General features: G+C 36.5%; 1 protein-coding gene across 2 annotated transcripts in view; it reads left to right on the top strand.

Annotated features, from left to right (window-relative positions):
- Positions 1-12,485, top strand: part of LAMA2 (laminin subunit alpha 2) — a 519,987-nt gene that overhangs the window by 435,465 nt on the left and 72,037 nt on the right. For both annotated transcript variants that reach the window (XM_080664727.1, XM_080664728.1), the window contains 3 exons: positions 3,345-3,461; positions 4,946-5,128; positions 9,159-9,313. In XM_080664727.1, the coding sequence (XP_080520853.1) occupies positions 3,345-3,461; positions 4,946-5,128; positions 9,159-9,313 (455 nt within the window). The remainder of the gene's footprint in view (positions 1-3,344; positions 3,462-4,945; positions 5,129-9,158; positions 9,314-12,485) is intronic.

A 12,485-nucleotide genomic window follows, 5' to 3' on the forward strand; every position in this document is an offset into this window, starting at 1 on the left:
CCAACTGCCCTTCTCTGATGGCCTGGTTGCCCCCAACTGCCCCCTGCCCCGCCGGCCTGGTTGCCCCACACAGCCTGCTGTTCAGTCGTTTGGTCATCCTTCACTAACCCCCCTGCCAGCCTGGTTGCCCCATGCAGCCTGCTGTTAAGTCGTTTGGTCATCCCTCACTAATCCCTCTGCCAGCCTTGTCTCCCCACACAGCCTGCTATTTCGTTGTTACTGTGATGGTGACCCGGACAACTTGCATATTCCTCTATTATTAGTGTAGATTTTTAAATTTTTTCTTTATTGATTAAGGTATTACATATGTGCCCTTATTCCCCCCATTCCCCCCCCCCACATTCCCACTCATGCCCTCACCCCCCTGGTGTCTGTGTCCATTGGTATTAATGTTTTTTCACTCTACACAAATATCTTTCCTGCCAGAATATTTTGAATGCTTCATTTTTTTAAAATTCTATCCAATCAAGAAGCTAAGAAATGAAATTTGTATCATTCCATTTCCTTATTTGACAAAGACTTTTCAAGTGAATATCAAAAGAGCAGTCCTTTAACCATTCTCAAGAAATTCATATAGATATCACAGTTATTAGACTGCTTTAATTTCTGAAAGTATACTTGTAATAACCTATCCAAAGATTTTATATTAGTACAATGAAAATAACAGGTGTTTAAAAAGATGAATTGTGATTAACATAGGAGAAAATCAAATTCCTTGCAAAGTATATTTTGAAGAACTACCATTAAAAATAATATCATAGTGACTAAAACAGGCATACTGATATTTTTAGAGCCATGCTTTGCTGGAATATTTTATGCTTTGTTTTTCAGTGAGGTCAGGTCTTTGGCTGAGAGCTGAAAAGCTGATGCATTACATAATATCATGTGCCTATATTACTGTAGGATAACAGTGGTTTAATCTGTCTGCCTGCAAAACTCTTACATGAAATGAAGTGGATCATTAATTAAGGTGTTCAGTACTCTTTCACACCCAGAACACTTATGGTTAAGAATCCTCTATCTTCCTTCCCCTTTCCTGTTCTTTCCAGATGAAAGCCAATAAAGGAAGATTGTTCTCCAGGTGCCAGAGGCCTGCGCAGCCCCTCTAAGAACTCAAGAAAATTTAGCCAGCACATTCAAGTGTAAAATGAAAGGTTTTAGTACACTGCCCTTCACACCACCATTAACTCCCTACTTGTTCAGTTCCTAGTTCCCATCTAAGTCAAGGCTCTCTGATACGTTCTTCCCCACCCACCCACCGCCGACCCACCCTGCCGTGCTTCTTTTCATATAAAGGACTTAAGATTCTTTCTTTCTTTCATATCAGCACCTACTCATCTGATTTTTTCTAAAGACTGCAATATATACTATTGCATGAATATGCCATATTGATATAAAATGTCCCCTAATATTGAGCTTATTTACTATTATAAATAAAGATCTTAGGAATATCCTGGAAGATATACATTGATATACTTTCACAAGTATATTTGTAGGGTAAATTTCTGGCAGTGGAACTGCTGAGCCAAATACATGTCTATTTAAAATTCTCATAAACTTTTAAATTGCTCTTCCAAAAATGGCATCAATTTGCACTTCTACCAACACTTTTGTGAATACTTGGTATTATCAGACATTTAACCTTGACCAACCTGATAGATGAGAAATGATGTCTCACTGTTCCTTTGCTTTACAGTTCTTTAATTTTTATAATGTTGAGTGCTTTGTTTTAATTTGGTGGTTGGTTATTCTTATTTATTTTATTGTGAACTACGATTTCTATATTTTGCTCATTATCTTTAAAAATGTGGAACATTTTGCACATTTGCCTGCCATTTTGCACATCGGCATTGCTAATCCTCTCTGAATCATTCCAATTGACCATATATATATATATATATATATATATATATATATATGTAATATTTCTTATGTGAGGGTCATAAGATTTCTTTAACTGAGACCAATTACTTTAAGTAATAAAGGAGAAAATGGGAGAAAGAAAGGGAGAGAGGAAGAGAGAAAAAATACTGTGGGGAGTGAATAGAGGTGGGGAAGAGGGCTGCTGTCTAAGATGCTGTACTACTCCCTGTTTTGACTACCCATCCCTAGTAAAATGCAGTAGTTAAGAACATAATTTCTGCAATGAGACTGCTTGGATTTGATTTGCAACTCTGCCATTTAATAACCATGCAAATTTAGGAAGCCTATCTAAATTATCTAAGCTTCAGTTTCCTCATTTGTAAATTGGAAATGGTAACAGTACATACATCCTAAAAGTTATTGTGAGGATTTAGTAAAATAATTCAACAAAGCTGACAAACACCAACCGTGGCATGTCCACGCTGCAGCGACTGCCAGTCCTTCCTGTGACTGAGCGCTGCCCATATCAGACCAGGCGGAACTAGGGCGCCCTCTCCTTCCTGGTCCGTTCTTAATGCGCCTCTTTACCTGGGGACTCGGTCTTTTATTTATGTTTTGCATTTCTGTGGAGTTAATTTAAACAGTTAGTATGCCTCTCCCAAGGGAACAAATGTGATGATGTGATGGTATAATGAACTATTTAAAATATATTCAAGAGATAATCTGCTTTATTCAGTCAGGAGAGGTAAAAAGTATTGTGGGAAGCATAGAATTTTATATCTTTTATTTATCCAGTTCCTCTGCTCACTAATAAACATTGTGCAAGAAAAAGAAGACAGATTCAATATTCACTTACATTTGGAGTTTGATACAAAGTATCAAAGTAGCAAGAAAAAACTTATATAAAGCTTATTTCAAGGCAATTTGTAAAATAAGATTTTCTCTATTAAAAAATATGACAGTTTAACCGAAATGCACAAGAAGATATTTTTCCATTCCTTTGATTTATATTGGATTCAAACAAATACTAATAAGTGATGTGTACTGAAATTGGGAGATTCTGCTTAATAATCCTATCTATTTGAGATTTTTTAAAAGCTAATCCAATGTTCCATTTTGGTAATATTTTTTAATGTGACATTAATGGGAGTGATGTCAAGAGGACATCATTACAGATAGAGTAAAAGACTGATTTTTTGAAGTTTTTCTCTATAGAAAATCATCAAATTGAGTCAGATACCAAGAAGAAGACATAATTGTTGAACATGTTGCAGTATCAAATGGTCATATAAACACATTTTCTATTATGCTCTGAAATAAATATATTTATGGTTAGATGCCAATAAAGTAAATTAATTAAGTTAATTGTCTTGCTTTTTATAAACTTTGTATTACAATAACCTGAAATTGTATGTCCAGATATAAACTCAGATGATTAAAATTGTTTTATCCTTTTTTTTTGTTTTGCTTTCTGTTCATAGAAAATGATGACGATTTAAATGGTTTGCAAACCAGATTAGAAAATGCCGATGTTAGAAATGGAGATCTCCGGAGAGCTCTGAATGACACTTTGGCAAAGTTATCGGCAATTCCAAATGGTAAGCTTTTAGGACACTACAAATTGGCACAGTTGTTCTGAAATTTTAAAAATATTCTATTTTTTACTACTTTTCCCAATATTACACTTCTGTTATGATACCTTCCAGGGCCCTCTATGCTGTCTCAAAGGGTAAGAGCTCCTTTTTTTATATAGCTGCATAGTATTCCATGGTGTAAAAGTACCACAGTTTTGCCCTAACCGGTTTGGCTCAGTGGATAGAGCGTCAGCCTGTGGACTGAAAGGTCCCAGGTTCGATTCCAGTCAAGGGCATGTACCTTGGTTGCGGGCACATCCCCAGTAGGAGGTGTGCAGGAGGCGGCTAATTGATGTTTCTCTCCCACCGATGTTTCTAACTCTCTCTCCCTCTCCCTTCCTCTCTGTAAAAAATCAGTAAAATATATTTTAAAAATAAATAAATAAATAAAAAATAAATGTACCACAGTTTTTTATCCACTCATCTACTGATGGGCACTTAGGCTGTTTCCAAATCTTAGCTATGGTAAATAATGCTTCTATGAATATAGGGGTACATATATTCTTTTTGATTGGTGTTTCAGGATTCTTAGGATATATTCCTAGAAGTGAGATCACTGGATTAGATGGAAGTTCCATTTTTAATTTTTTTGAGGAAACTCCACACTGTTTTGCACAGTAGCTGTACCAGTCTGCATTCCCACTGGCATTATTATTCCCACTTTACAGATGACAAGCTGAGACATAGGATACTGGCGATCACTGTTAAAAGTGACATACATGAGATTTGAACCCCACAGTTTAACTTCAGAGCTTGTGGTCTTAACAACTAATACTAGTAAACATACACTAGTAAGCATCTAAGTCTTCAGTATATTTTTTATACAAATAGGATCAAGAAAACAAATGCATGTACTTATACAGTGCAGAAAATACTAAAATCTTAATTATTTTTACTTTTTTAAGATGAAAAAAATCTGAAGTAACACTCTAGATTTTCATATCACCTCTTTGGTAGTAAGGAGGTACATAGAAAATTTCTATGGGTGAAAACAAATGTAAAAAACATGAACACATAGTCTTATATACCTGAAAAAATATGTGATCCATCTGTACACTTAAACAAAAATACATTGATCCCCCCTTCCCTGTGAATGGGCAGATTAAATTTTAAGCCTACTTTTTATGAAGCTTTAAGACAGGTGGATAAGTTTTTTCCTCTTTAATATGTTTAACAGCAAACCACAATATACCCTTCTACAGTGAACATTTAGAATAAGCACTTTGCTCTCCTAAGAGCTAATCAAGTATTCATAGCAAAGGTCCCTGAGAAAATTTCATTGAGCTAAAATTTTATTTTGCTACAACTGAATGGGACAAAAAGTCAGTCTTCCTCTTCGTAAGTGTGTTCCCGAGGTCAGCCAGCTGTGGCCTCGCTTTGACAAGCATGGACTAAGCCACTAACCCCAGACCCTTTGATTTGTTTCTCAAACGCCCTTCTGCTGACAGACACAGCTGCTAAACTGCAAGCCATTAAGAGCAAAGCGAGACAAGCCAACGACACAGCCAAAGATGTGCTGGCCCAGATTAAAGATCTCCACCAGAACCTGGATGGCCTGAAAAAAAGTTACAATCAGCTAGCAGACAGCGTAGCCAAAACAAATGCTGTGGTAAAAGATCCTTCGAAAAACAGTAAGATCCCCTTTTTCATTTTGATTATGTCATTTATTTCTTCACACTAAAAGAGTACTGGCGTAGACGGTTAGAGCTGGAGAAGACCCTCGTGGTGGTGTAGTCTGGCATCCTCTCTCCAAAGACTGGGCTCAGGAACTGAGTGTTCTGCAGCTCAGAGCTGGAATCCAAGCCTCCCCGCTTTACATAGGGCTTCTTCCCTCCCAAGTGTGTCCAATCGAAAGGAAATTAGGAAATCCCAAAGTCTGCATGGTATTTGGCATAGGGATTCCAATACGTTTTAATCCTTCACTGTAATTGAAAACGCATTTGTACTTGGGAAAGTAATACCTCAAAGCTGGTGAGGTCCAGAGGTCAAGGATCATTCTAGCAGGAATGTGACATAAAAATTGGCATCAACCTGAAATACATTCACATTCAAAAATATGCGTGTTTTATTATTTAGATTTTTTTCAGTTATTTAACATTTTCAGGAAGTTAAAGCACTTATCTAGTTTACAAGAATATGTCTTTACATCTTTTGTATATTGCATCAAATTATATTTAGTTAATAAGGATTTACTGAGAAATGTGGAGGAACTTAATATATCAGTAATGGTAATTTAACTGATTAAGTGTAGTCAATAAACATTAGGATTTATATATATATATATTTTTTTTTTTTCCATTCTGTAAAGTGATAAAACATCATCATCATATGTGACACTTGATTTTTTGGACTTGTTACTCTCAAGAGAGTAGCCCTCTTTATATACCAACATTTGCATTGGGTATCAAAATATTTGTAGAGTACAATTACAAAAACCCTGTTATTGACATCACATGCTATGTAAGTCAGAGCCTGCTTTTTCACACCACAGCCTCGAGTCAAATGCTAATGATGCTGTGAAATAGTAGGTACTACAAGCATGACTCCTTCATGAGCAAAGAAGGGTGCAAACATATAACATGAACTTCAGAGCGAGGGAGAAGGATTTATTCCTCGCCATATCTTCAAGAAAGGAAATAGATGAGATACACTGGTTTTGTTCATGTATTCTTATGTAAGCCCACGTAGAGCTTCTCCCTGGACTTCAAGTCTCCATCTGAATTAACGGTTCAGATGCATTCCAAGTCACATTAAAAAAAATGAATGAACGTAAGTTTTAAAGTTAATAGAATTCTCTCTTTTACTTATTTTATAATTTAAGATATCATTTCATTCAATTTCAGATTGATTCTCAGATGATAGCAGCCTTATCATTATATTTATCTCTAAGTTTTTTATCCTATCCTCTATCAAGATAGTTATCTGTAATATTAATTTAAATGGGCCTGTTTTCTTTTAGAACATTATAATAAAATTTCTTTTAACATGAATAGTGGCCTCTAAATGATATGTTTTTGTGTACTTTTACTTGATAACACTAGTTTGACTTAAAATGGGATGCATTTGTAAATAGTACCTGTTGTGAAAAGTATCATTTTGTGATAGCTATTAGTTTATAATATGGATAAAAAATATTTCCTCATGAATTTTCTAATTCTTTTTGTTTTACTTCCATATGAAATCACCTGCAGAAATCAGTATGTATATGTTTACTTACATACCATTTAATAACTTTTATGCTTAACTGCCTATTGCAAAAATCTTCAGCTTTGCATGTTACCATGTTTAGGTGTTGCTTTAAACATTGTATAGCTGTTCTTTCCAGTGTCACAGTATTTATGTGAGATATGTAAAAGGAATCTTTCCAAAAAGTCAGTATGTGAATGTATTTGATGTACTTCTAGAGAAGTTTATTTAGAGAAGTACATAATAAAATAAAATGAAATCTTAACAACTAAGCAACCACAAGAATATAAAAATATTCTCCTTAAACATCCCATGGTTTAAATTCAAAACCAAAAATAAAACTGCAGAACAGAAAATAATAATAATAAAATCCAACCTGAGAAGGCTCTCCTCAGTGGAAAAATGAGTGCAATTTACTAAAAAAGCACTGAAATGAACAACTTAGACATTTCTGTAAGTAAAACAAAATAAACTAAATGAAAGAAAGAAGGTGAAAAAACATTAATGAATTAGAGGACAGAAACATAATGGACTTGGTCAATCTGGGAGGTGGATCTTTAGGAATATAAAGGTAAAATATTTTAGATGCGTGGCAGGCTTAATTTAAAAAAAAAACACACAAATAGGCAAAGTTCTCCAGGAGACATAACTAGATAAGAGAGGAAATTTAACACATACGAGGATACTTGGCAAAACTCTAGGCTTATAAATTTTAAAGCTTAAAAGAGATAATTTTCTAAAAAACATTGTCATCAAAATCTATCTTAGGCTGTTATTTTAAAATCTACAGCCAAATAATTGTAGAAGAAATAAGTTTTCAAAAACTACTGCACAAGAAGTTTTCAAAAGCTCCTGCAGACTCAATATCACAGATGATTTAATTTTAAACCTTTAAGAAGATCATTTCCATTTGATTTAATCTGCTCCAGAAGATAGAGAAGAAAAAAGGGAGGGAGTGGGGCAACCTGCAGACCCATTTTGAAACATTTGATAGAAATTTCTAAGAGCATTAGAAGAAAATGATCCATTATTTGCCTAAACCTAAGTCTTTGCTTAACCCCTTTTTTCTCTTTCTTATGAATTTAATCTAAAGCCTTTTTCCTAAGTTCTAGAATAATTCAGAGTAGTATTGTAGAATTTAAGAAAGAAGAAATGGACAAATGCTTTATTAAAAAGTTACAAAATGAAGGGTAACTGTGTTTATGTTGAATTATCTAAAAATTTATGTAACAAGGGCTTTGATCCCGATAACCTACATCAGGAAGACAATACTCAGTTCATGATCTAGCAACTCTATTAATTAATGTTAATAAGAGACCTATGTTGTTTTAAACATCACTAACAATGTAACTCATAGTTATGGCCAAGAGTTCAAAATACTCAGTTTAAACCGAGTTTAAAAACTTGCTTTTGAGCACATTTGATTAATTTCTGAGGATTCGTTCCCAGTGGTGCAATGTCAGCCAGAGAGCAGATCATTCATAGTCGAGCAGAGCATATAGCCTTGGACCTTAAGCAGTTTCACTTTTTCATCAAGGTCCCCATGACAGAAAACAGAACAGCACCTGCTCCATCAAATAATAAATGATACAGTTTGGATAAGACTGCCAGCATCCTACAAATAGAATAATTGGTTTTCCATGTGTCATTTGCCCTCCTATGAAAAGCACATGCTGGATGTCTATGGATCAGTGAAAAAACCTTCAGTTATTTGGGGGATATACCCCTTTTGAAACTGTCACCATCCAACCTTTTTTTTTAACCTACAACAATGGCAGTTTAATATCGTTCAGTGTAACAGAGAGAGCAGGATAATCAAATGTTCTTCAAAATGAAAATGAACTGCAGCATGATTTAATTAAAGTCTAAAATAGGCCTTTAGTCTAAGGGTTGTTCAACATTGAAGGGTTTCCAGAAGACATTTTGATAGCTTCTCTATTTCAGATGAGCAAATAAAGACAGTGAGAGAAAAAAAGAAAACCAATTTTTTGTGACAAGCCTGATTTAAATACAGGTCTGGCTTGGACAGACTTAGGTGACATTTTAAAGACACTTTCATTTCCCTGATTCTAAAATTCTATTTTGTAAAGGTTAGCTTTTTTGGCTGAAGCTGGAATTAAACATCAAATTAAGTTTATCATATTCTCAACCTTCAGTGCTAACTTTCACTTTAATCTCAAAGCCATTTATGGCCTCCTTCGCTAACAACCCCTCTGGCCTGTTTGAGTCCCAACTAAAATACTCCCTTTTGCCATCACAAGCTGCTTCAACAGTCATGGCCTAGCTTCTGTCATGTGAATAAGATTAAATTCTTTTAAATCTTTAGTTAAGCATACTGCCATTTTCATTTGGCTCTGTGTGCATGTCTGCGCAAGTGCACTTGTGTCTGTATATGTGCACATGTATGTTTTTGCATGTGTGTGCATGTGTGTCTGTGTGTGCACGTGTGGTATGTGCTAATCTTGTTCCGTGTAGTTGCAGATGCAGATGCCACAGTGAAAAATCTGGAACAAGAGGCTGATCGACTGATTGATAAACTCAAACCCATCAAGGAACTTGAGGATAACCTGAAGAAAAACATCTCTGAGATAAAGGAACTGATAAACCAAGCCCGGAAGCAAGCCAATTCTGTAAGCGGTTTTTGTTTTCAGCATCAGAACTGGTTGTATTGTTGGTATTATTTCCAGAAGGAGTGTCTTCCCCCTATGTGCCCTGTTGAATGATCTTTGGTTCTTTTTCTTTAACTTGAAGTTATTTTCGGGGGAGGTTAAATATTTTATTTTGTTTTTCATAAACTTCAAGAGGTTCCTTGAGAAGGATAATCATTACTAATTGTTTTATAAATTAAAATTCTGACATTTTTTATTATTTAAATGGAGTAATACAAATTGCAAGAATGGAAACCTTATTTTATTTTTGTATACTAAAAAAAGGTGGATGAGAGTGACTTGCTCTTGATTAAAGCAAAAAAAAAAAAAAAGCCCATCAGGGGGGTTGTAGCAGGAAAGAATGAATAAGGTTATAGGAAGCAATAGCAAAGAGGAACCACTTTTTTCAAATTTTCTTTTGTCTGAGTATAAGTAACAAAAAAACTATTTTTATTACAATTTTTATTGTTTCTTTTTTTATTTTGGAGTAAGAATAGAAAATACATGGCTGGTCTCAAAATGTTGGTCTTTATTGACAACTAGAAGAAAATTAGGATAGAAGCAGAACTTTCTAGAACATAGCATCCTAATGAACAAGGACAGAATTGTTAATGCCAACATGAACCTCTCTAGCTGAGTAAACTTATCCCATGATGGTTTTAGAAATAGAAAGGAAAAAACAAATTTTCATGTTGACAGGTTTAAACGCAAATCTTTTTAGAGACCCAATTCTTCCATCTCAAAAATTTTGTTTTCTCAACAACTTTCAATAACCAGAACTGACCTTTGTTAATCCATCAATTTATATGTTTTAGTAGTGGCCAAGAATATAAAGCCCAGTGACAATATATCCGTTTTCCTGCTTTTGACTTATCTAATGCCTCTAAAGAAGGTCAAGACAATAAGTTCAATGTGTTCTTTAAAACGGAACTCATAACTGACTGAAGAGAAACTTAGAAAATGACCAAAAAAAAGAAAAAAAAAGAGGTTAGTGAAGATGATGTACATAAGCTCAGAAGGAAAAAAGTGGGTAGGGTTGAGAAGACATTTATTGAGCTCCAATATGAAAACCATGCAGGCGGTATGTTGGCAGGTGATCATTGTATATGCAAATCAGTAGGTGAACATAAATCAGATCTTACTACAAGATTTGAAGTTTTATCTAAGATTGAGCCAATGTAGAAAAACCATCTCCTTTGTTCAAGGCTACTGGCTATGAAGTACTCAAAGATGAATGAGGAATGCACCAAGTTAATACTATAACTAGAGGCCCGGTGCATGAAATTTATACACAGGGGTAGGGAGAGTCCCTCAGCCTAGCCTGCACCCTCTCACAATCCATGACCCCTCGGGGGATGTCCGGCAGTCGGACATCCCTCTCACAATCCTAACCAGTGGCCTGCCTGCCTGCCTGATCGCCCCTAACCACTCTGTCTGCCTGCCTCATTGCCCCTAACCACTCGCCTGCCTGCCTGATTGCCCCTAACTGCTCTCCAGCCTGCCTGATCGCCCCTAATCCCTCTGCCTAACTGCTCATCTGCCTGCCTAATCACCCCTAACCACCTCTGCCCAACTGCCTGATCACCCCTAACCACTCTTCCTGCCTGCCTGATGCCACTAACTACTTGCCTGCCTACCTGATTGCCCCTAACTGTTCACCTGCCTGCCTGATTGCCCCTAACTACTCTGCCTGCCTGATCACCCCTAACCACTCTGCCTGCCTGCCTGATGCTCCTAACTGCTTGCCTGACTGCCTGATCACTCCTAACCACTCTGTCTGCTTGCCTGATCACCCCTAACTGCCTCTGCCTGCCTGCCTGATTGTCTTTAACCACTCTGCCTGCCTGCCTGATCACCCCAACCACTCTGCCTGCCTGCCTGATGCCCCTAACTGCTTGCCTGCCTGCCTGATTGCCCCTAACTGCTCACCTGCTTGCCTGGTTGCCCCTAACCACTCTGCCAGCCTGCCTGCCTGATTGCCCCTAACCACTCGCCTGCCTGCCTGATTGCCCCTAACCGCCTCTGCCTCACCAGAAGGACGTCCAGAATTACGTCCAGAAGGTCATTTGGCTGTCTGGTCTAATTAGCATATTATGCTTTTATTATTATAGATAGAAGAAATATGACATGTACACAAATTACTCTCTAAGATAATGCAGATGTTGTGCTACACTGTATGAGCAATGGAAGTGCTATAAAGTTCTGAAAGGGAAGATCACCTCTAATTGGGGCCAGATTTCCTGAAGTGAGGGATTTGAGCCAGGCCTTAAAGTGGGATCGCCCTGGACATGGGAGGGGGAGGAGGGAGGAGGGAAGACAGCATTCTGAGGAAAGGGAATTGCTTGAGTCAAGGCAGAGAGAGAAGAAAGTTTCAGGGTTATTTTATGAAAGAGTAGTCTGGTTTGCCAAGATCATTGATAAAGTGAACTTTAAACTGGAAATGTCAGTGAAGGCCAACCTTGTCAGGCCCTGAATAGTAAGTTAAGCAGTTTCATTTAGCTGCAGTTGAAATAAACCTCACTGATGAGGAGAAGCTGAAAGTTCTTAATTATAAAATGTAGCATAATCAGAGCTGAGCATTTTGAATATGAACCTTAGAGTAGGTTGTGATATAGATGAGAGAAAATAGAAAGAAGAAAGCAAGTTTTGTACAAAACCCAACTGTGTCAGTGTCAGGAGAAAGCAAGAGACTAACATACCACTCCTATACTTTGCAATATTGTTTGAAGAGGCAATAATAGTGCATGTTCTATTGTGAATCACACACTTAGCCACATATTCTGCTTAGATATCAGGTGGTAAAATCTGGACATTTTTACTATATCTTCATTTTAAAGAAATTCTGAAATATACCCAGATATTTATCAGTTATGAGAACTTTCCCACATCACCACCCACCCCCTGGGGAAAAAGATAAAATTCTGGCATGTAAATACATAAAACCTGTCTTCAGATACAAAATGAAAGACAGGTATAAAAGTAATTCCAGAAAAAGTGACCATTGCCTATGCCTTCTAAGGAAATTCTCAATCACTTTTGGAAATCGAAATTACAACAGAGTGCCTTACTTCCTATAAGATGTTAGGAATATGAAAGCAGCCAAATTTTCTTTCAAGTGAGTTTTATGCAAATTGAAGATGACATTTGCCTGATT

This window comes from Plecotus auritus (assembly GCF_963455305.1).
Source record: "Plecotus auritus genome assembly, chromosome: 4".
Classification (NCBI taxonomy): Eukaryota; Metazoa; Chordata; class Mammalia; order Chiroptera; family Vespertilionidae; genus Plecotus; species Plecotus auritus.